This window comes from Vespa crabro, chromosome 19, assembly GCF_910589235.1.
Source record: "Vespa crabro chromosome 19, iyVesCrab1.2, whole genome shotgun sequence".
Classification (NCBI taxonomy): Eukaryota; Metazoa; Arthropoda; class Insecta; order Hymenoptera; family Vespidae; genus Vespa; species Vespa crabro.
Window position 1 is genome coordinate 4285243 of NC_060973.1, and position 26647 is coordinate 4311889.

The 26647-nt window shown below is 31.0% G+C and overlaps 1 protein-coding gene across 5 annotated transcripts; it reads right to left on the reverse strand.

The window, feature by feature from the left end:
• Positions 1–3058: 3058 nt before the first annotated feature.
• LOC124430537 (DENN domain-containing protein 5B) lies at positions 3059–26289 on the reverse strand. 5 transcript variants are annotated; one of them, XM_046977256.1, is made up of 20 exons: positions 25786–26289; positions 13032–13141; positions 12732–12952; positions 12421–12615; positions 11855–12326; positions 11615–11751; positions 11337–11524; positions 10866–11253; positions 10570–10776; positions 10457–10465; positions 10130–10304; positions 9775–10039; positions 8621–8731; positions 7678–7942; positions 7284–7551; positions 6869–7181; positions 6567–6743; positions 6233–6440; positions 5860–6097; positions 3059–5757 (listed from the first exon to the last, which is right to left on the reverse strand). In XM_046977256.1, the coding sequence occupies exons 1-19, from the start codon at positions 25901–25903 to the stop codon at positions 5908–5910; spliced, it is 4017 nt and encodes a 1338-aa protein (XP_046833212.1). In that variant the 5' UTR covers positions 25904–26289; the 3' UTR covers positions 3059–5757; positions 5860–5907. The 5 variants fall into 5 exon arrangements, with proteins under 5 accessions (XP_046833212.1, XP_046833214.1, XP_046833216.1 ...); XM_046977258.1 differs by lacking the exon at positions 8621–8731 and adding an exon at positions 9086–9121 and having other exon boundaries at positions 25786–26284; XM_046977260.1 differs by lacking the exon at positions 25786–26289 and adding an exon at positions 22766–23179.
• Between the last annotated feature and the right edge of the window lie 358 nt (positions 26290–26647).

Genomic DNA, 26647 nt, shown 5'->3' on the forward strand with positions numbered 1-26647 from the left:
AATAAAATTATACATTTTTCCACTTTCGGTCATATATTATTTTCATATTATTTTCTTTTTCACTATAACAACAATTAATAATAATAATAATAATAATAATAATAATAATAATAATAATAATATTAATAATATTAATAATATTAATAATAATAATATTAATAATAATAATAATAAATAATAATAATAATTCATGATTCATTAGAAAATAAAACAAAGAAAAAGAAAATAATACGCTTTGTATTCATCGATGTGTTCCTTATTAATAATTATTAACGCGTGGCCACGCGTTTAATGTATAAATCAAAAAAAGAGAAAAAAAAAAAGAAAAAAAAAGATTAAAAAACAGACAGAAGTTGATTAGAAATTAAAAGCGGGGCTAAAAAGCAATGAATGAAAAGAGATGGATGGATAGATACATAGAAAAAGAGAATATACTGACACACACACACACACACATATATATACACACACGCTCGTCGCTCTGTCCTTTTTAAAACCGATCGTGCGGGAAACGACGGTTCTCTAACGGGTCGAACCTATTCCTGCACCGCGTCTCGACGTTGTAAGCCCTATATATATATAATTATTATATTATTAATATTATTTTATTATATTATATTATATTATATTATATTATATTATATTATATTATATTATTATTAATATTAATATCATCAATCGATATTGTTATTCACTAATTGTATACGCATATTTTTCATCTGTTGTGTCCTATTTTACTCACAAGTGCATCTTTTCTCGTATATATTTTTTTAATATCTTTTTAATTTTTTCTTTTTTTTTTTTTACCGACAGAAAGTTCCGCGCATCGAAAGAGCTTTTTCTCTTCTTTCCTCGCTCGTCACCTACCCCTCTTCCTCGTTTTTCTTTTTTTTTTGTTCCTATATACATAATTTTCATGCACCACCATTCATTGTATGCATATTGTTTTTACAAACGATGGATAAGAAAACAACATAAACACGCATACACAGACATACCATTTTACAAATAAGCTCGCGAATGAATACCAAAACTACGATTTATTTCCTTTTTTTCTTTTTTATCTTTTCTTTTTTTCTTTTCTTTTATCGAGAGCAATTATAATTTTCGTTCGTTATTTCGAAAATATTTTTGCGCCGTAATAAGACCGTTCCCGCTGTTTAGTTTATTTTTCATTTTATTGAGATTGCACCACTCGTCGGCCGTACTCCCTGATTTTTTTTTCTTTTTCGTTTTTTCGTTTTATCTCTTTCTTTATTCATTCTCTTCATCGTTGCCTTCGTTGAAATTCATATGAACAATTTAAAAAAAAAAAGGAAGAAAAAGAAAAAAAAAGAAAAGAAAATTTTTACGAACGTTTTGATAACAAGCAAAAAATCAATATATATATATATATATATAAAATGAAATAAAAATAATTAAAAAAGAAAAAAAAAAAATTGAGGGAGTGCTTCCAACGAAAAGGATCACGAGATATTTTTCACGTTATGAAAATAATTTTTTATTAATATTATATATGTATATACAATAGTAATAATAATAATAATTATTATTATTATTATTATAGTAGTTATATGATAGAAAATAGAAAAGATGAAAAAAAGAAAAGAAAAACGAAGACAATCGGCGCGTGCACTTCTCACGAATGCACACACAATTACGTTTCTATTATTATTATTATTATTATTATTATTATTATTATTATATATTATTATATTATATATATGTATATGTATATATATTATTATTATTATTATTATTATTATTATTATTATTATTATTATTATTATTATTATTATTATCGTGTATCTTTAAAAACGTATTAAGACGAGGCACGCGATTTTTAAACTAATTGTTGATATATGAAAACGAAAGGTAAAGCGCAATAGAGTACCACTGATATACCTCAGATCCCACATTTCGCTCGGAATACGCACACAACTACTATATATATATAATTATAACTATATATGTGCATATACATACACATGTTTAAACTCTTCGAAAGTTGATGATGATGTGATGATGATAATGATGATGATGATGACGATGATGATGATGATGATGATGATGATGATGATGATGATGATGATGAACGATGTACGAAAAATAAAACGAACACACTTACATTATTTTTTAATTCTAGCACGTAAAGGTTTACATTTTAACGGAAAAAAATAAATAAATAAAAAATATATAAAAAAATAAAAAAATTAGAAGAAAAAAGAAAAAAAAATTAATAATAATAATAATAATATTGCAAGTTGTAGTACGAATAAATGGTCCTCAACACGTTTGTAAATATATATATATATATATATATATATATATATATATATATATATATATATATGCCCGATGCGTTTAGGATGCATCGAGACGATCGAAAATAAAGTATTCGTATTTTATACAATAATTTCCACGTTGTTGTTTTTGTTGTTTGTTTGTTTGTTTTAATTTAATTTAATTTTGTTTTATACTTGTAAATTATTTCGGGTACTTTGATTACGAAATGAAAGTTAAAGAGTGTCGTAGATTATCATTCATTATCGTTGATTTAATTTCTTCGTAAATTTGATTAGAAGAATTTTGATAATTTATTTTTTTTTCGACAATCATAAAAAAAAGAAAAATTATTTGGATTACTAAAAACAAAAAATTTAATTGAACGTATTTTTAATCGATAAAACTACTGTGCTGCGCTGTGTCGTTGATAATATCCTTTATAGATCTTTTTTTTTATCGGTGGAAAGAAAAATAATAGATTAATTAATTAATTTATATAATTAATATTTTTCATAAAAAAATAAAATTTACAGATAAATATATACAAGAATTAATTGTTCGTTCAATATTACAATAGGATTACATGATATATCATTGAACGTTTCCTTCGTAGACCATTACTGTCGTTGAATGTTTTTATTGTAGACCAGTGTGTCCTATCATTGACTAAATTCTTCATAGACGACTATTCTACCATCATTTAATTATTTATCTTTAGAAATTTAATCAGTTCGAGGATTGTGTAGCATGAGAAAATAATTCATTTAAATAATTAATATTTTCAATAACCATTTATTCTACTGTACAATATAATATCCTATTTTGTATTTACTTATTTACAAACATACGGTATTTTGTTGTAAAAGTTACCTATACGTTACCATTGAGTTGCACTTTTCTTTCTTTCCAATTAATACGCTTGTTAATATGACGACGATGATGATGATGATGATGATGATGACGATGACGATGTGTTCATTTTCTTATGTATCTATGTATGTAGTGTCTGTGTATATATATACACGCAATAGGGGAGATGAGCGACAATATTTTATAATGATCGATTATAGTTTCCTATATATCTGAATAAACAAGATAAAGATAAAAATAAAAATAAAATGAAACAAAAACGAGCGAGAGAGAAATAACTTCATTGAATTGGTTAAACAATTATAATAAAGAGTATATTATCACGTAATTTTCTACGGTTTTGACTGATTCGACAAAAAAAAGAAAAAAAAAAATAATAAAAAAAAATAAAAAAAACAACAATAACAACAAGAAATTATAAAACCAACATCGTCGTCTCCTTTGGTTTATTTTTCTTTTTTTTTTTTGTACTGATGAATTAAACTCCCTTTCAACGCGTTTCAACGGACAATAAAAGTAGTAATTGGTTTCAACGCGCATCATATATCAACTCTGCTGCTGCTGCTGTTGCTGCTTCTGCTGCTGCTGCTACTGCTGCTGTTGCTGCAGCTGACTCCTCTCACCTTAATTAATATATCCTTAATTTAATTACATCTCATTTTTTCAAACTCTTGATTCACGAAGAGGATTATAAATTCAATACAATTTTCTCTAGATCATCTGAACTCGTGAGAATTTATGTATAAATCTTTTTATATATTTACGTCGTTCGGCTATTCCTCGAATAATAAAGCCTATCGATGATGATGATGATGATGATGATAATGATTATGATGATGATTATGATGACGAAGAAATCGTCTATCGTTAGGAAAATTTATAAAGATAATGTTTTATGTACTAAGAATTCTGTAAGGTACTGAATATAAGCTCTAACTATTATAAATATTCTTTTCTTTTTTTTTGTTTTTTTTTTTTTGTTTATTTCTTTCTCTATCTTTCTTTCTTCTTCGAGTTTATATTATGAAATGCTTGCAATTCGATTGTACTTTGCGGTCTAGTTATTATTAAAACGGTATAGTATTATCACTTCACAGCGAGTACAGAGTGTAGAAAGTTTGTGTCCTGTGTGTGTGGGTGTGTGTGTGTCGTGTGTCGTGTGTATATATATATATATATAACTCGTATTTTTTTTTTTTTAATCTATAAGACTTAAAATGAATTGTGCATATGTATTTTATTGTATTGATGATATTGAAAGAATTGCCAATTATTCTTTCTTTCTTTTTTGCTTTTTTCTCTCGTTTTTTTTTCTCTTTTTTTAACTGACAAAGATGTTTTTGGTCCTTCTCCGTTAGACAAGGTCAAAAGAATTCCAATTGAAAAATATAATTTGAAAATAAATTATACGACGTTATTACAGTAACGTATAAAAAACTTAATTTGACGCAAATCTAATAAAACATTACATATGTCATGGAGAAATGTTGCCATTAAATCTATATAAATAAATTATAATATCCCAGAGTGCGTATTATTAGATTTTTAATATTTCTTTAAAGTTATTTATTTTAAAGTTAGGAGGCCTTTTATATCTTTTTTTATTTATTTATTTATTTATTTTATTTTTTATTGTACGCGTGCTATCTGAGATATTTCAATTTATATAATAATGAAATCAACAATGTTTTACGTTCGCAAATCTAACACAGCATAAAATCATAACAAAAACTTCTTGCACGATGTCTTTGTGTTTTCTTTTCGTTTTTTTTTCCTTCCCTTGAGACTTTTTTTAACGTGTATTAATCAAAGCACAGCCAGTAAAAAATAATGTGAGTACATACACAAATGTCAAATGATCGAGCTGAGATCTTTAGACAATTTTCTATTAGAGGAAGATTATTAAGAGTATCATATGGTTTACGTTAAAAATATAATAACACAAGATACTCCGACATGATACTATACAAATGTCATCCAAATGTTTTTACAACACTTGATTATTTTACATGGATTAAAAAAGAAAAAAAAAAAAAAAAAAAGATTATAATTCTGTTTAAATAATGGCAATAATATACACGGCATTAATTATATTAATAAATTAATAGGATTAAAATCTTTGGTTCATAGTTCGTTCGTACGTACGATGATTTAGAGAAAGGTTCATTCGTATATCCCCATTAATAATAACTGCAGTAAAAGGAGTTGAGTAAAAGTTAATTAGATATCACTTGTCATGAATAGTACGAGCATTGAAAATAGCATGAGAAAGTTCATGCTCTCTTCGAATCTTACATTCGGTAAATAGCATGCATCTTTCTCTCTCTCTCTCTTTCTCACTTCTTAATAATTTCTCATCTAAAAATTTCTATTTTACATTCACCGGTAACAGTCTTCGATTTGTTCTTTCTTTCTTTTTTTTTCATTTTTTTTTTTTAATATTCAATTTTATATATATAATATTGTAATAATAAAATTCTTTGCATCTTTGCAAATTATTTCACCGAATCCTATACTCTAACACCGGTGTCTCCCTATCGTCTTTCGACTTTAACAGTGTATAAAATGAATGCAATAACATCGTGTCACATTTGGTTCAGCCTGTAGAAATAAGGAAATATGAAATTATTTTGTTTAAAACAAAAACAAAACAAAAACAAAACAAAACAAAATATTGATTAATATATAATAATTCGTTCTTACCGTTTTTATGAAGCTTTCATCCAAAATACACACGGAATGTACAACAGATTAACATATACTAGAGATTCCATGAGTCAAACTTTTCTCAAGAACAATATGGAAGTCGCTAAGCGGTTCAAGAATATGTATAAGAAACGTCAAGAGACTAGGATTTCTCAAAAACGAATTCTCCTCGTACATATCCGACGTAGAACGTGCCTCGCTCATCGGACGTAACATTGGATGAAGCAATTGTTCTCTAAAATAATATTAGAAGTCAAATAAAATAATAATTATTAAAATAATTTCTATTTAAAAAAAAAAAAAAAAAAAAAAAAATTGTATATATATATATATATATATCCTATGTAATTTACATAAGATTCATCTATACCTTGCTGCCAAACAAATGAACAACTGAAACTTTCCATCTTTTCCTAAAGTTTGACTAAATATATTAATCTGATCAATAAGATGACTGTAACATCTCAAGATAGTAAACCACCTCTGATTACTCTGTATTTTTTTACTCCTATTTAATCTCTGTGAGTAATCGTCCATTTCTTCTAATAAAGATATCTCAAAGTTTTCTTTTACTCGTACTACAATTTCAATTGAATTAACAATTATTACATTAATCATGAAATACTTATTTCAACAACAATAATAACAATAACAACAACAACAACAAAAAAAGAAAGGAAGAAAACGAAAAGAAATCAACTTACAAAGATAGTCCCAAACATAAAAATTTCTACCAAATATTCTTTGATTTTTAAAACCGAATAAAAAGATTTGTTCAAGAGAAGGTACGAGTCCACCCTCCCCACAAAGTAAGGCAGTTAGAGAACTATCTTGGCACTCTCTTCTGTAATAATATTTGACAATCGCATTTACAGCTTCTCCTAAAATAATATTTTTTAAAATAAATATATTTTGCAGTTTAATTTATTTATACATTTTATTATAGGGGAAAAAAAAATATCTTTTTTTCTTCATTTGTGGGAGATATACTTTCACTTGTGCTTACCAAGCATATGTTGCAATTCAACTTCGGATAATATAGGTCGTCTGGGTATACTTGGAGATCTACATCTTGGAGGAGTCGAACACGATTCTACCAATTCTTCATTATCAATACTACTTGGTACTAAAGCACCTACTAGCAATCTTTCAGTAGATCCATCATCTATGCCCTTACCAAGCCATCGCCCACAAGGGAATTTAAATGTATGCCCTGTAACTTCATTTCTTACCACAACGTGTTCTACCATCCATTTAGGAGAAAGACCAGTATTGTCATGACCTATCCGCAAAGTCGAAAGGACACCTAAATTTTTATGCTAAAACATAAATTAATAAAATATATAAACTACATATACATCCATATATACGTATGTATATATTATTATAAATTATTAAAATTATTGCCAAATGATACCTACGTGAAATACAAATTCTAGAGCTGCTTTAGGAATTGGAACAGGATTAGTTTCGCACAATGTACCAGATATAGCGATCCAACTATTGGCAGAAGTTGTAGCTGCGCTTGCCTTACGACTTGGAAATATTACAACCCTATATGGTAACTTAGTAGTAGGATAATTATTTGTGAAGCAAAAATAATCGACCGCATTTAACGTCAATAAATGATATAAAAACTGTTCCTTTTCTTCTTCACAGCGTAAAAATGCTGATCGTTTATATTGACTCCTTAAAAAAAAAATAAATAAATAAATAAATAAATAAAAAAAGATTACGATAAAAATTAATAAAAATAATTTACACACACACACACACATATATGTTTTTTTTTCGAATTATTTGTAAACAACATACCTTAAAAGTGCTGTATCAGATAGCAGTGTTTTTAAATGTCGAGATAATAACTTCTTTTCTAATGCTAATCTCACCCATGCTCTGGCATATCCAATGTGCGTTTTAATATCTGTCATTGCTTGAATATTTCGAATATCAAAAGTCAATGATTCAGGTAAAGGTCGCAAATGCTCCGGTCCAATAGCTCTTCTTTCCCCAGGAGATTTGTGCTTATCAGTTCCTCTTGTTGGAGAGACATCAGTCTCCAATGCCAGTTTTGATAAATCTAACAATTATTAATAAATTTCTGTTACTATCTACATAAGTGTAAATATAAAAATAGCACAAAGAAAAAGAAAAAAAAAAAAAAGAAAGAAAGAAAGAAAAAAAGAAACATGATTATTCTCAAAACAAAAAATGAAACCAGCACTCCTTTTTTAAAAACTACATTACTTTCATTACTATTCCATTATATAAGGTGATACGTGATGTGTTAATTTTAATCTTAATCATAGATGTATTGTAGGAATATAATTTACAAGCAACATGCGCCTCATGGGACAAAGACTTTATATATTGATCGATAAAAAAAAATAATTTAATGAATACAGGATACCGAAACATCATGCTGCAACTAATATGTAAAACACTATTACTTTTTAAAATGATACACGACACGATAAGCGATACGTAAAAGGACAAGCTAATAAAGTATACAGCTAACGAATGATAAATAAATGATAGCTTAAGAATAGCACATCGCTTTAAAATCACAATGGCAATTAAAAAAGAACATGCATCAACAAGAACAAAAACTATATATATACATTTAACAAAATTATTAAATAACAAATATTTTAGAAAGAAAAGATATACCGTCTGAAAATAATTATATTAAAAAGGATAATTAGTATTGTTAGTCAAACTCGAATATTCTTTACGGCAAGCCAATAACAAGGCTTACCATTAAAATTCTCCTTGATATAGGAAGCAATCTCAAAAATATTTCTGCTCTTTAAGGATGCGATTAAACGATCCGGTAACCCAAAAAGTTTATTTGGCGATTTCTTGGGTACTGATAAAATAAAATTAAAATTAGATAAAAAAAAAAAATAAAAAGGAAAACAGCAAAATACAAAAAGTAAGAAGCTGCTGGTGTAATTAAGTGAAAAAAAATATCTCGAAGAATAAAACATTGATTTTGTGTAAGCGGAAATTCATTGGTTGCACGAAAAAAAAGATAAATAAAAAAAAAAAAAAGAAAGAAAAAAGAATTAAAATGTGTGCTAATTTGAAGAGTATAATGAAAGAAACAACAGCTATAAGTATTCTTTGATAAATCACTTACAACTAATAGTGCAGGGTATCTACGAATGAGAAACTAATCTCTACTTTAATAGTTTATCTTAAATAAGTTTTAGACACGTACAATCGAGACGTTTCCGCAGCACGCACCACGCTAAGGCTGCATTTCCGGAACATTATAAAATTCAGGAAATTTTATAAAATAATATAATTATGTAAAAAAAAGTGTTCATATTGTTTATTAACACTTTCGTAACATTAAGCGTATCACAGATAAGGGTGCCATAACTATATATATATAATATACATATATATATATATATGTAGATGTATATATATTATATATATATATATATATATATATATATATATATATATATATATGTAAATGTATATTTTGAAAGCAATCTAAATATAGTATAGCTCCCAAACAAATCACATAGATTATTTTCAGTTATCGACACCCTTTGTGCACAGTAATAATGGTGCGAACACATTATAGCTGTATATATAAGCATCAGTGATGCAGCTACATAAATAAACATATTTTGATCCATGAGAGTATCGTTAAGTAATCACAGTTTATAAATTTCAATTAGTAGTAGTTTACTTTCGCAAATTAAATTTAATATATCTGAAAACCTGACAAATATTATTCCGACAATATGTTAATACAAGCATCACTGATAAATATAAAGAGAGTTTATATTTAACAGCATTGGTATTATAATATAAAATAAACAGTTTTAAAGTTTTTGGTTATTTACAAAATAAATTAGTTCAATAAATATTTATAAATCAGGCATAACTCACCGGGAGAAAGAAAATTGGGATCTATAGTTTTAGTTGTAACATTACATTCCTCCAATTCCTGATACATTGTAAGATGAGACCAAAGAGCACTTTTGCCCTGTTTATTTTGTAACCCATGACTCCATATTCTTTCCAATAAATCACAGAGGCTAGCTACTAATGTATTTTCTTCCACGTCAGAAAGAGATTCACTCGCATGCCCAAGGGCAACAGCTTCAGAGCCCATTTTTTCGACTAACATTCTTTTTGTTTTAGATTTACAATCCTTATCATCAACGCAAGGTAATATATATATAAGTATATAAGATAATCTTAACTGGTATTGTGGGTAACAAATGGTATATTTTTTTTTTACCTTAAGCAATTTTTCAACGAAAGTCCAATTGGCTTGCGCTATCAGTGCTGGACTCATATCCGCAGAGAGCTTTGTTTGTGGTCGTGGAGATTGAGATTCTTGAGGTACTGCTGTTTTACCATTTGACTCCATAGATTTCATTTTATATTTCCACTGTGTCTGTCCTTTTCTACTACTGCAGATAAAAGTGTTTCTAAATTAATCATATTTACAATACAAATTTTAGATATATAAAAAGAAAAAAAAAACAATGACAAAATAAATTCTTATAAAGACGTGTGTATCGAATAAAAAATATTACATACACTTATAAAATTAATTTCTTACCGAAGTATACTATCGGAATAGCATAAAAACAGAAGCAATGATAATTAATAATCTTATTTACCTAATACTGAAGTAGTCATAAATTGTAATATTTTCAAATATGTAAAATTTACCTTTGAGCAGGTTCTTTGTTTAACGCAACCGTATCTAGTAAAGGAAAACTCCTGAAGTATGCAGCTCTATGTGGAACAATCTCTGTTGGTGGATTGGTTTCAAAATCTACGTTGGTTAATCTCTGTTCCAAAACTTTTTGTGTTTCAGTCATGCTCGTGCATGTCTCGTAACGTGTCGATCTTATAATAATTTCACCAACTTTTTTTCTATAACGAATGAAACACGCATATAAATCTAACCATATAAATTTCAAAAGAGATATTATTAGAAAAGTTTCGACAAAGGTGACTCTTACTTTAAAAATGTAATTCTATCGTCAAAAACTTTGATATTATAATCGAGTTCGCTCCACGTTGACATAACTTTACTATCAACCAAGGAAGCAAACATTTGTGTTTCTAAAAACCTTGATAAAAATGGTAAATGTTGCGCAGGTTGATCGGATAAAAATGTTGCTTTATCAAAGACATGCATACTGTCTCTATTATTCAACCATTCGTCTTTATCTTGACTTGGTAGAATAACAAAATGTTCATAACTACAAAACATTTGTACAAAACGATTCAAAAAAATCTCTCTAATGGCATTATTAAAAATGAGAGTTTCTTGATATTCCTCTTGGGGAGTGAGTATTTTTTCATTAATAGTATCCTCCACAGAATCAATATCATCTACATTTACACCTATGAATATACATAACGACATATAATTAACATTGTACATTAAAAGCGGATAATTTATCAAATTACTTCAATTCTATCTTTACCTGTTCTCTTAACTATATCAACAATTCGTTGAAAAGCATCTGTTTGGGGTGTGGAATCAGGTCTGTCCCAATCTAAAACATCATGTAACGAATGCTTTCTACGTGGAAGGTGAAATCCAGAACCAGGAAGAGTCAAGCTGCTAGTCATAATGTCACCATTGACATAATTTATGAACATATTATCAGTCCTATAAAATATTTTATCCTTACAAAATATGAAACGGTGACTAATTATTAATAACCATAGAAAAGTGCGAACGTGAAAAATACTGACGTACTTTCCCGTTTGTGGTACTTTGTACATATTTAAAAGTGCTCTAATCTCAGCAATAAACTGCATCTTATGTGGGAATACAGGTAACTCCTCCGGGAATTGGCTACTTTGCTTATCTATATCTACATAACAAAGATTTGCCTGTAAATCAAAGAATAATAATTTTCACGTGATTTTTCCCTTTTATCATTTTTAATAGAGAAATACAAGAAATAGTTTCATAGCGAAGCTCACTCATACTCACTTCGCTAGCAATTTTTAATACACCACCTTCGCTCTGAGCATGCAATCCCATTATAAATGGAACTGGTGCATCTAAGAAATGATGTAGACTGGCTGGCAATATAGGTACGTAAACGTGCTGCCACGAAAAGGGAAACAAAAGGGCGGTTATACACTCGGATACTACCATCAGTTTGTTAAAGTCTGAACTTCTGAGTAAAACTTGATTCTCCAAAAGGACGCAAGTGAACAACTGTATGACGCAATCAGCCCCCAGCCATGTAAATACATCTTTCAAAGGATAATCCAACATTGGTAATTCTTGCGATGGCATAGGCTGATGTATAACCAATTCTAAGGGAACTTTAGCTGGCTCATCGTTTGGTATAAAAAATTTTAATGATTTTCCAGGTAATGGTACTGGTACATTGTACAAAAGATTGTACACGTATGATTCTAAACTAAGGCCAGGTCCTGGATGCCTAGGAACACATCTGGAAAAATTTTTTAAACAAATTTAATATTATCATTTCAATGGTACTATGGTATTGCAAGTTATTAGAGAAAAAAAAAAAAAAAAAAAGGTACTTGTATAGATTGGTCAGGAACGTTCTGGCCGCGTGAAGATAGGGCTGTTGACAGAGCAAAGAAATTGACTTGGTCACTAATAATTTATCTTTGGTTGAATCGTAATAAGCTAATGCTGCACTCGGGGAGTGTGCTGACAATTTAAAATGACGTGGCAAGGATCTAGTATTGTGTCCCTCCTGACCCTTTCTCGCCCTGAAATGAAAAATAATTTTTGTTTTTTTCTTTTTTTTTTTTTTTTAGTATTCTACAATTTCTCAAATACTTATTATTAATATCCGTGAAATGTTATGAACCATGAAAGAACTCACGTTGGCGGTGTACCGTTCTGACCACTACTTAATTCTGTGATATGCATCGCTTGCAACGTTTGCATAGCAGCGCATATCTTACGATTACGACACTCTTCGTAGAATACCAGACTGAAACCGTACGTCCTGTGGCCATCTTCTTTGGTCAGGACAAACGAATGAAACGTCGGCTCGACTGAATGTTTCTGTGTTCGAAATCTCAAACCGCTTGGTAGGCAAAGCTAAAAAAATTATTAATATTACTATTATTATTATTATTATTTTATTATTAATTTTCTTGTAAAATAAAATGTAACGTACCATACAAACTGCATGCTCGTCGAATGGATTCCATGGTACTGAGTCCGGATAATGTCCTAAAACTTTGCTCTTGTATGCTCGATCCAGAGGTGTACATTGTAAAGAGTCTCCTACAATAAAAGGAACAAACCAACATTATAATATTTATTTGAAGTATATAGCAATATGTAGATGCATATGTTTTTTTTATGTATCTTTTAATTTTAAATATAATTTTAAATAAATATAAAAGTAACCTAAAATAAAAATATTTTATATATATATATATATGAAATGTTTATTTAACTCGTACCACATAATATATAAACGTATATATTTATTACGAATCTTTTAATTTTCATTCTAATTCTTATAAATAAAAAGCAACTTGAAATAACAAACAAATTCTTTTTTTTATAAATAATATGAAAATAATAATAATAATAAAAATGAGATAATAATATACGACTTTTCTTTTCGTACGGAAACTCGTTAAAATATCTGGCTCGAACGTATCGCTTTGAAATTTCGAAATAAAATTGACAACGTGATGAAACTGCAAGAGAGGGAAAAAAAATGCATCGAAGTATTTCCACTTAGCAAACAACGGTCCACTGACTAGACAAGAGCTACTACTTAACGACGGAGTCAGAAGAGACCCTGACCCGATTACAAAATTTTTAAATGTGTTTTTAAATAAAATGAACGTGATTTCTCTATCTCTCTATCTCTTTCTCTCTCTCTCTCTCTCTATATATATATATATATATGCGCGCGCGCACGTACACACAACACATACACATCTCCTTTCAATCTTCGTTTGCATCCCTTATTTTCATCTCGAAAGTTAGAATACCGACGCAAACAAAACGAGAAACTTCTCCTTCGTCTTTATGATGCGCATACCATTACGCTATTACTACTATTACTACTATAGACAAAATCATTACTACGCGAGACAAAAGAATATTATTAAAAAAAATAATATTTGAATTTCAATTGAATTTCAAAAAAGAAAGTTTATTCAACATTCTTTCGCTCTATCTTTTCTCTTTACATTTTTTTCTTTCATTAATTTTTTCTCCATTAAAATTTAATGAAAGAAAAAAGAATAATATTCAAACGTCTTAATGAGACAATTTCATTAGTAAAATAGTAAATTAAATGTTTTGTACAATTCGCGCCAAAATACGAATCGATTAGAGATTATCTTCACGACACTTTCTACAGTTGGGTAAATTGTTTATATATATATATATAAACATATATATATATATATATATATATATATGTTGTAAATGGATATATGTACATACGTTCGTGCTTATATTATGTATTTTGATTGGATACAAATTCGCTGACTAATATCGAAGTATGTATATACTCTCGCATTTCGAGCTTCATATCCTTTAACGCATTATCATTCGGCCAAGGTATAAACTCTCACGCTCGTACACCATCCGAGAATATTCTCCTCGTAACTCCGGAAAATTACTGTCTAGTAAAAGCTGCCGTACCCATATATATCCATACATACATATATACGTATACATATGCACAGGTTATTGCCGTGAACGCAAGCATATCGAGTTATTACAAGATATATTGATAAAGTGATACAGTTACATTCCCGAAAGTGTGCATATATATACAATTTATGTTTCGATTTTTCCATATGAACATCGACTGAAATAGTATTTTCAAATGAGAAGAAACAAAATGGAATAATTCGAAATTTATTATACGTACTTCGTCGGTAAGAAAAAATTCAAATTACACGGGCTTTGTGATCATTAAGTAAGTAAATAGTATCATTAAGTGCAATTCAAATTTCGCGGGCTCTGCAGTTAAGGATCAAGGATGGGGAGAAGAGAGAAAGAGAGAGAGGGATGGAGGGAGGAAAAGGCGGAGGGGGAGAGGGGAGAGAGTGAGGAGAGAGATCATAAAGAAAAATTTAATTTTCGCGGGCTTTGTGATTAGGAAGCAAGGGATAGGTTAAGGCAAGTTATCATTGAACATTATAATAAAAAAAAGAGATACATAAATATGTTTCTATAAAATTAATGATTCGATTGTATAAAATGTGAACAAAAAAGTAAATTTTCGATGTTGATTTTGTGTAGTAAAAAAAGAAAAAAAAAGAAATATTCAAATTTCGCGGGGCTTGTGGTTAAGGAGTAAGGGCTACGGCAAGTTGTTATTGAACGTGGTACATATCCCCGAGGCTCGACCTGAATGAGACTGTTGACGTCTTGGCAAGCTTCCAAGCTGCCGCAGAGTACCTCGCGCTCGGCGAATACAAGAGTACTTCTGTATACGAGGTTAATCGTTCGCGATAGAAGGAAGGGTGGTTACCCCTCTTTGCTTCCGAGAGAGATACCTCGATTTCTCTTTTTCTTTCTCCCTTTCTCCTTTCCGTTCTCTCCCCTTTATGATGATGACGAAGACGATCGTTGTTCTTACTGTTTTTCCTTCTTGGATCAACTTTCCCCTACCTAACCTCAAACAAAATAACCCCAGAAATATTTTATTCTCATGATAAAATTCTTTTCTACCTCTCTCCTCTAGACAATGACGTTATTATATCTCTTCGATTTCATTGCTCTTTACTCCCTCTCCCCCCCTCTCTCTCATTTTTTTTTCTTTTCATTATATATCAGTATCTGATATATACATATTTATGAATCTTCCTTCTTTACGATACATAAAACAAAACAAAAAGAAATATAGCAACGTGGAATAATATTCTATTAACGGATCAGAAACAAACAATTCCTCGCATAATTTTATCGTTATACTTCGTAGATTATAAACACACTTTTGTACCATTAAAAAGTACTGTTTTACGGTTTTCATTCTAACGTTAAAAATATAACAGATTTATTGTTATCTTTCACGAAGATGTTACTATTTTTTGTCAAAAAGTGTTCTCAATTTAGTGAAAGAAAAGTAAATACATGTGTGTAGTTTCATTTATTACGACGACTTTGGAGGAAAATCTCAAAGCTTCAGTCGTGTTGTTGCGCCTTTAAAACGATTTTTAAAAGAAAGAGAGAAGAGAGAAAGAGAGAGAGAGAGAGAGAGAGAGAGAGAGAGAGAGAGAGAGAGGAGCAATTGGAAGAGTTGCTGCTAGAGTAGCCTACTTTTTCAAAAATACTACACGTGTGCTGGTCGGTAAACTGAGAAGGAAGAGATCGCAAACCGAGAGATATGCTGAGTTTCTGGGAAACCGTAATGAAAGAAACCCCTGTGCTGAAGCGTCTCGTCTTTGTGCACGGTTCGCTGTAATGAGCTATACCTCTCGCATGGATGACGTCTTTGTGTGAGATACGATGCGTTTTGCTATCACAAAAAAAAAGAAAGAAAAAAAAAAAAGAGGAAAAAAGATTGGAACGTAATCTCCTTTTTTCCTCCATTTTTGTGTAATCCTTAAAGGTCCGTGTCATGGATCAGTAATGTAAAGCTTAAACGAGAATTTTCTTTCAATATTGATAAAATTAATCCCTGACTGATAACACTGATATTATTTTTTCTTTGTACGTGTAAATATTTACATGGTATATACTATGACAGTAAAAACGAATTTCTACAATATTAAATAATAATATAAACTTTGTATAGCATTCGTTTGGTTTTATATATATATATATATATATATATATATATATATATATATATATATATATAACTGATAAAGTCTAATCATCAATCAAATTTCTGATATCCTTTTTTTTTTTTGTTTCATAAGGTCGAAGAACAAAGAACTATTATTATAATTCATTGATTCATGTATGTATATATCTATGTACTTACATAAATTCTAATCGAAAGAGCACTATACGAGATGAATTCTAATTGAGCACCTTTAATCGAAGTTATCGACGGTTCCTCGGGTCAATCTCCGTTTGAAAATTGTGTCCAGGACGAAACGGTGATAAACGGATGAAGCGAACTAACTCGGTCGTTATCGAAATCATCGTTTTGCTCTCATTTACGTAACAGAGAGACAACCAGGGAGGAAGAGAGAGAGAGAGAGAGAGAGAGAGAGAGAGAGAGAAAGAGAGAGGGAAAGAGAGTGAAAGAGAAACTCTCATTGGGATCTCGTAACTGGTACAGAAAAACATATACATTCATTAATGTTGATAATAATCTTCACGATTGAATAAAATTATGTAGCAAATTTCATGAATTATTTTATTTGAAAGAAGAAAGGAGAAAAACAAAATGGGGAACGAATTTCACCGACCGCGAAATCTCGATGTTTTATTTTTTAATAAAATACTATTACTAATAAATAATATATATATGTATAATAGTTTATTATTAATTTAAAAAATTTAATTTCTCTCGAACGATAAAAAGAACTTTTTGAAAATTTCTGATCATTCCTCTCTTCTTTTTTTTTTCTATTTCTTTTATTAATAGTCTTTTATTACTACTTTGTACTAAGAGTCCAAGCGCGGGCAATTTGAATGCCGCGCGTCCTCGTCGAGAAGAAATTATGGACCTTAGCGTCGTCAATGTGTTTAATTGAGCGGACAAAATTGCGACGAGAATTTCTTCAGCCGGTTAAGTTAAACGACCGTCGCCCATAGTCATTCCCCAAAGGAAACATTGTATCGCATCACGAATTATTTCAAAGCGAATAAAACTTTATTTATATTCTTTTTAATAATACTAATAAATATAAGTCGAGAGTTGGAAAAAGAAATGGTGAAAAAAAAAAGTTTTCGATCGAAATATAAATTCTTTTTCTTCTTTTATTAATTTTTTCTCGGAATAAGTATTCTTTTTCCCAGCGGACACCATAGATGTAGGGGAAAAAAAAGAAAGAAAGAAAAAAAAGGAAATAGATCATTCGAAGTAAAATTTTCTCACGGTACAATCGAAAGAGAAGATTTTCCTGAAGGTTTCTTGGCTTAGTAGCCAAGAGATATTCTAAAGGATGAAGAAAAGGTTCGCATAAAGGGCTCTTAGATGTGGAAAAGCAACGATAAACGGCCGATGAACGAACGAGCGACCCTATGCCAGCTCAAAGTATTGATTCGAGAGCGCGTTGCACGCACAAGGAGGCGTCGGATAACGAACGTTTTCGACGAACGTGACCATGACAAGTACGTTTCGTATGCACATAAGTGGGTAGAGAGTATACCAGTATATATTCTATGTAAAAAGGGAGAAAAGAGTAAAAAGGGAGAAAATAAGAAAAAGAACTGGAATTAGTCCCAGACACCATCTCAAACATAAAATCCTTCGATATTACACGGATGTATATATATATATACATATTTAAATATGTATATATATATATATAAAAGTCTTCCTTCAATTATTCCAAATTTATTTCAATCGCAAAATAAGGAAAGATCTGTCTATAACAATTATTCAAGTCTCTCAATGGGAAAAACATTTTGCAAAAGAAAACACGGTATTTCTACGTCAACACTTCTCAACATACTCTTTTTTAAAAGACTATCCTCCTCCCACCTGCCCACCCACTTTCTTATTATTCTTTTTTATTTTCGCTCTTTTTATTCCTCCCATCCCTCTCTCCCTTTAGCCCTTTATTTTCTTCTATTTATTTTCATCACGTAAACTATAAAATAATATCTTAGGAAAGGCGATGCTTTTGAAGTTTAATAAGTAAATGCATTAGAGTATATGTATGCATGCATGCATGCATTCACTCGTTCATATATGTACATAAGTAATATGTACAATATATATGAAAAGGAGCCAAAACGAAAATACAATAAACCGAAAATCAACCGAACTTCATGAAAATAGGATAGAAACACCTGTTGTGAAATATGGAAATAGTAAAAAATAAGAAACACATCCATTATTCTCATAAACGATCGGCGAACATTTTCACGATCGAAAGAAAAGGAACCGTACTATCTAGAAAATTCCAAGAATAAATTTTCCCTTTTGAAATACATAGTACTGCTTGTGTGTGTATGTATATATATATATATATATATATATATATATATATATGTGTGTGTGTGTGTGTGTGTGTGTGTGTGCGCGCGCGCGCGCCGTGAAAAGAAATTCTCTCTTATTTTCTCTCGTCTTCTTTCGACAATCAAACATGATTAATATTGATAACATTTTTTTTTTTCTTCTAATCGAACAACGTTTCGTACCGGCCTAAAACTCTTCCTGTGGTTAGCAATAAGCTGTTTGTCTTGCTCGAATAAGCTATCCCCTCCTACACTCCTCCTCGCACACCTCCTTCTCTTTCACCCCTTCCTGTTGTTGGTACGTGTATGATGTCATCCTACACACGGGGTCATTTCTACGCGAAGGGGCACACAGTCGATGTTATACTTATACGCGTACTTAACAACGGAAATATGCTTACAAAAGCGAATAATATACAGTAAAAATATAATACAATTTATAATATTAGAATATTAAAAGTTGATTACTTCTTGCGATCCATTTTTTTTTTCTGAAATAAAAAGAAGAAACAAAATTTCTATTATTTTATATAATTCATTTCATTTTGAAAATCGCGCGGAAATAATACGTAAACGTATCACGTGACTCTGCAGTAAGTCACGTGACGCAACGAACAATGGCGGTACTTCATAAAATTCTATACTATCCTATGTAAATATGCTTCTCCCCCTTTGTTTTATTATTTATTCGTCTTTTTTCAATATTATTTTGACTGATCATTCTTACGAAATATTGACTTTTATATAAATAATCGTGTGACGTTTTAAACATCTAGTAGGAACTTTTTATATATATCTATAGAGATTTCAGACGGTAAAAGCGGAGTCTAACGTTTAACTTTAATCCGCGGTAAACGGCCGACAAGTGGTCCGTTCCACTTTTAATTCTACGTTCCCATGCTTTACGCTATGCTTTAAACACTTCCGCGTCTGATTTATGATCGTATCTACGTACATACAGGATATTTCATAATGAATATGAAAAGAAAATTTTTTTAAAAAACAAAATTATATTAGAACGTAATTTAACATTTATAAGTTTTTTTTTTACATATCTTTTATATGTCTTTCTAAAATATTCTAAATTGTATATTATATTATGTGTGCATGCGTGTGTATGAAAGAGTGAGAGAGAGAGAGAGAGAGTGAGAGAGAGAGAGAGAGAGAGAGAGAGAGAGAGAGAGAGAGAGTATAAAGATATACGATATACGGAAGAGTCTACAAAAAAAGAAATAAGAAAGGGGAAAAAATTAGGTAAAGTATTATAATATCTTGAAGGAATATCGATCTACAAAAGTGCTCAACTGGAAGCCTAATTTGCCGTTAAAGTGGACGAATAATGGTCACAGTATCATTGGATTTTGAAAGACCGACAACTTCTTCCGGACTCTCAAAGCCTCTTAGAATCTAATTATCGGTGAACTAAAATGATGATGATGGTGGTAGTAGAAGGAATAAAAAGCTTGCCAAGTAAAATGAGGAAAACTTATTTTCCTCTTGCATTAGGGAGATGCTTGAATAAAATACAGTTACGATCTTGCAATGAATGCTGCGCTTGCGATTGGAAGATAAAAAAAAAATATGTAAAAGATTAAAGATAACAAAAAAAAAAAAAATCATGGCAGGTAATAACTTGTTATCGGTCGATATATATATATATATTATATATATATGTTCCAATATTATATGTATATCGAGACTATCTCATGTTTTAACATAAATAAACGTTTATCGAAAAAAAAGAAAAAAGAAGAAGAGAAATATATAGTAGAGAAAAAAAAGAGAGACCATCGATAGTATAAGCTTGTTCTCTCTCTCTCTCTCTCTCTCTCTCTCTCTCTCTCTCTCTCTCTCTCTCTCTCTCTCTCTCTCTCTATCTCTTTCTCTCCCTCTTTCGTTGACGAGAAGGCAGACCGTGAAAATAAACTCTGACCTTTTTCTCAAGCATGCGTGATCTCGTCGATGTTTTTTATACAATACACATTATGAAAACTGTGAGAGACCTTAATCAACGACGAGAGTATAGAAGAATCAGCAGTCATTAAAATAACTAGAAAGCTACTTAAATACCGGAAATGACACCGATGAAAATATTGAGAACGCCTTAATTTCATTGTTTTCACAATGAAACGCCAGTTTCATTGGAGATATAACAAATGATATATTCTATAACTCGTTCTATTGAATAGCCTACCACTTAATTAACATGTTAAAATTTTTTCAATATTTCATATACAAATAAAATTATAAGAGCGATAAAAAAAATCCAACATTACTTATCGACGCAATTCAATGAACGAACACACACTATTATCATATTAATAATAAGAAAACAAACAATGCAACATTGTTTGAAACCTTTTTATAAGAACAAACAAATTCCGACATTACTTATTGGTCCAAGCCAATAATAGTTCTATTTCTAAGTGATCGATAGACCAAATCGCTCGACAACATCGACGAAGAATAACAAAAAACGGATATGACGGTGAGGGGAAAAGGATGGAAAAAAAATAATTAGAAAAAAATAAAAATAAAAATAAAAATATTAACAAAAGGAAATCGCGTTCATATCGTGAACGTATATACCACCATCGATATCGTCCACAGTTCAACAAGCAATACTAACCAAGCATAACCGAATTTTTTTTTAGAGATGTCCTCCATCGAAAGCCAATAGAATTGTGAACACACATACATATACCGAATGACCGAGGAAAAGCAAACATTCTAGAAAGAGAAAGATAGATAGATAGATAGACAGACAGACAGACAGACAGACAGAGAGAGAGAGAGAGAGAGAGAGAGAGAGAGAGAGAAAGAGAAAGAGAAAGCAAGAGAGAGATAGAGAGAATAACATCATAGATGTTCTCCCCGTACAAATGTTCCCCCGATATTCCAATTAAACTTGTCACTGACAATATCGACCAATACTGCCAAATACTTTCATAGTATCGACCACAGTTTTAAGCGATCTTTCTCAGTTTCCTTTTATTATTTCAACTCTTTCACGTTTACCTTGATTAAACACGATAGACTTCGTGATGTTCATTAGAATCAACAAAAATTTAAAAAAAGAAATAAAAAAATATAAATAAAACCCTTCCATAACGTTATGTAAATTTGAAGTTACTTCTTTCAGTGACTTCTAGTATCTACAGTATACTATTAGTATACGGACTACTACATACTAATATGCAGTATTATAGTATATATTATTAATATATATTACATATCATTATAGTATGATGGTAGTATTCGAATAATATACTATGTGGTATCATTAATATATATATATATATAAATATAGTAATTAATAGTATAATCATATTATTATAACGAAACTTTATACAACTTTTACATTATATAATCCTTTTATAAACAAAAGAAAATTAAGTTATAGAGAATTAAAGAAGATCCTCTCATTGTCATCAATATAACATTGTCATTCTGTTTAAACCAATAATAAAAAAATATCAAAAATATTTTAAATAATCCACTCGTTTCTCTTGGACAAAAAAAACAAACTAAACAAAAAAGAAAAAAAGAAAAGCTGAACAAAAAAGAAAGTTTTCTTTCTTCGAGTTTCTGCCATCAATGAATAAGATCACCGGCTGTCTCCTTTGTGGACCATCATATAAGAAAAAGAAAATGGTGTGTGTGTGTGTGTGTCTGCATGTGCGCGAGTATGGAACATCTGCCAGGGCTGTTGGTCAAAAGTGCGCAGCAGTATCTTTAGAATCTCAGAAACTCGTTCGCATATGTACCAAGAAACCTCATCGCACTTACGATGTCGAGAAGAAGACGAAGAGGCGAAGAAGACAACGATGGCGCCAATCCTTCTGCATTCTATTTTTCACGCCTACGACTCATAACCCGGGCTATTTTTAGCTCTATCCTCTCGCTTGCAAAGTGAAACATAAAGAAATCTTGCAAAATAGAGAATTTTGTTTCTAAAAGTTATTTATGTATATAGTTTTTGTTGGTGACAATCTAAAATAATTTTTCTTCGGAATAAAATTTAAATGAAGATTAGTGATCAAAAGTCAAGGTAGAAGTTCGACGTTAACGATGGATACGTTCATTATCAACCTTTTTCATGTATTTCTTCCTCCTCTTATTCCTATTCTTCTTATTATTATCATTATTCTTTCTTCGACGATATAAAATAAACGACCTTTGTTCGGCTCAATGACCGAACTCATAATCAATGAATCAACTTATATTTACGTCTGTAAACGTCTGTATATATATACATATATAAAATTGTTAAAAAGCAACCAAAATAAAAACATAAGAAATTTCACTTACAAACGATATTTAAATTTAATTATATCTATAACCTTATCGCGTGCGTTATTTAAATAAAATCGTCGAAAAGAATTTTATTGCGAATTTAGATCTTAATTAAGTATTAATCACATGAATATAACCTAGAACACATGTTAATGCGCACTTACTCATACTGCACTAGCACGGAAATATTCGAGGTTATATGAATATTGACATATCTATATATATATACATATATATGTATATAAGTCGAATATGTTGTCAAATATAAACCAATCAAAAAGCGATCGTTACGTCATCCCCTTCCCGCGTGAGTTATTCATAGTGGCGCGAAATACGAAACAGCTTTTTCGTTAGAAACGAAAAGAGGACTCCTCTTTCTTGCTCCTCCTCCTCAACCCTCTTGTGAAGAGACACTCGATATCGCTTTTGAACGTGAGGATTTTCTCATGTGGGATAAAGAGGAGAAGAAGAGGAAAGAGGGGAAAAGAGGCAGTCCCGCTTTATGTAAAACGATCCTTTCGATCCTCTCTTCCCAGAAAACTGTCCCGAATGTGGAGAGCCGACGGGTACTTTTTCTCAGGAAGATCCGTTGGTGCTTCCTGTGCATTCATTGTTCGTCTACATTGAGAATTTCACGGAAAGAATGAAAATGACGACGACGACGACAATAAGAAAAAGCAACGGGATCGAGCGAGAGGATATCATAACAAAAGAGAAGTAGTATCATAAGAAGCATCTTACGCGATGCACGAAAGAGATTCCTCTGACGTCATTCGCAAGATATCTGATCCACTGTCTTTCATATTTTGTCCTGATTAGAGAAGGTGGAGAAGTGGGGAGGGAAAGGCACAAAAACAAAAAAGCTCCAAGAAAGAAAAAAGCGAAAACAAAATAAATAGAAATAAAGGTAATGATTCCATTTATAGGCTTGTTTAAAATTATACATTTTTGCGCTAATCTTCGATGTATATTTTCGATGAGGCAGAAAATTCGTTCGAGTCTAATGAATGATTGGTAATGAAGTGTACGAAAACTATAGACAATAAAATCTTCGATAAGACACAAACGTATACACGCATATAAACGCGACATAATCATCCTACTCTAGCGATCAGAATATCAGACAATCGGAAATCTCTTTAATCGTATCATCGATAAACTCATCAGTATGTTTGTTGCATTATAACAATGAACAATATGTTATCTTTTCTGGCTCGACACGGAATATATTGCATTAGATTTTATTTAACAATTATCGTAGATTATCTATATTACATCATTTTGTTTTGAATCTACAGAGAGTGAGAGAGAGCGAGAGAGAGAGAGAAAGAGAGAGAACAAAGAGATCATATCAAAAAGTATTTAATATGTATCAACACGACGTAGTTTACATTTGAGACAATGTTACAAGCAACGGAGGCAAGGAAGATCATAATTCAAATGGGGGCATTAATTTCCCGCCAAAAAAATCTAAGAACGCATAATCGTACAATGGCACAATGGGTTTCGAAAGAATAATTACAGCACATTTATTGCGTTCCAGGCGAATTAGATCGACACGAATTTTTTTCAAAATTATCATACACTTAAATGCTCTTACGTATTTATCAGATTTATCGATGACTTTCATAACTTTATTATCGCTGTTAATTCTCGTTGAAAATGCCTTTCTAATCTCCAATAGACGGTGTTGTATGTTTTCATGCATGAAAAAAATACATGAAAATATTTAATAAATATTAACGACTGGTAAACATCGTTTGCAATTAATAACGATGAATCAATGAGATATTAATTTTTTATAGACTGGCCTTGGAAAATCATGTGTTGTGTACCGTTCGAGTATATTTTCAATGTTAATAATATAACAAAAAAAAAAAAAAAAAAAACAAAAACAAAAAGAAAACAAAGAGATATAACGTTTTTCGTTTCTCTCTCTTTCTTTCTCTCTATCTCTTTCACCTATCTTCTCACCAATTCAATTCAATCACGATTCAAGTGTGAGACCACCTTTTCTTCCTCATTTCTTTCTGTCTTTGTCTCATCGAAAACAGCCGAATGTTCTACGCCTCTTTCAAGCAAATCCAACGTCATCATTTATTGTAAACATTCGCCAATGTGATTAGAATCCGATCATATAACTCCAGGCGGACTCCATCACGCGTTGCGCAATCACGCGACTTTCGCGAGACGGATTTTTTTCGAGGACTATAGAACACATACGTCGAAGTAAAAGAGAAAGAGAAAGAAGATAGGGAGGGGAAGTTGAAAGAGAAAGAAGGCGATAGAGAAAAAGTGGATCGTTCGACGATGTCTCGAAGAACTTCGTTTCGTTGAGAGGGGACGATTGAAAGTTAAAAAGAAAAAAAAAAGAAAGGAAAACAAATAAATGGGAAATTTAAAAAAAAAAGAAGAAAAAGAAAATAGAGAAAGTTGCGTATAATAACGATATCGGGGAAAGAAAAGAAAACAGAAAAGAAAGAAAAAAATAAGAAAAAGAAAGTTTAACTCACCGAAATATTTGTCCGGTTCGAGGCCCGAATCTTTATCGAGACCGCATATAACGAAATAATCGGCGAATCTCTGTGGATGTTGTTCGGGTCCTCGAGATATTCCCAGGCTTCCGTTCATCCTCTCGATCGAGCCTTATTGTAAAGTTAAAACGGCGGGTGGTGACAGAGATGTCTGGCCCGCCTTCTCTCGAAATTAGAAAAGCTTTACCCACCCTCACGAGAGCGTAAAGGGCATCGCGGCCGTTCTCTCGACTGCTGTCATTTCTTCTTCGACTCGTGGCCTCGAGAGAGACGCACACACACACAGCTGATCTTGACACGTACAGAAAAGCACGGAACTGCACGGAAGCACGCACGGTTCTGCGACCGTATCCGACAGATTTTCCCTCTCTCGCCTTCCTCCCTATTGCTTCCCCTTTCGCGCTACACTTTTATCCCCTCCACTCTTGGAGGCGCAACTGCTATTAGCCGTCTATCCTTCGTTCGGCTTCGTTTCTCTATCTCTCTCTCTCTCTCTCTCTTGTTCTCTCTCGCGCGCGCACTCGATGCATTCGTATTCTCTCCATCTTTGTCTTACGTTTTACCAGAGATTGATCTTTACCTCGTACGCTCTGAAGTTGACATCGTATTCTAACAGATCACGGCAACGTCCAATCCCTGTGATCTTATCGTTTATTGGTTGTATCTGTCCGAATCTAAAACATCCCGCCAAATTTCAATCTCATTTCTAAACGAAATATTTCTATGTAATGTCACGTTTTTTCTATTCTTTTTTTTCAATTCTTTTTTTTTTTGACCAGTCTAATGTAAATAATTTCAGATAGAAATCAACATTTTAGATAGTAACGATAATATGTTGGAT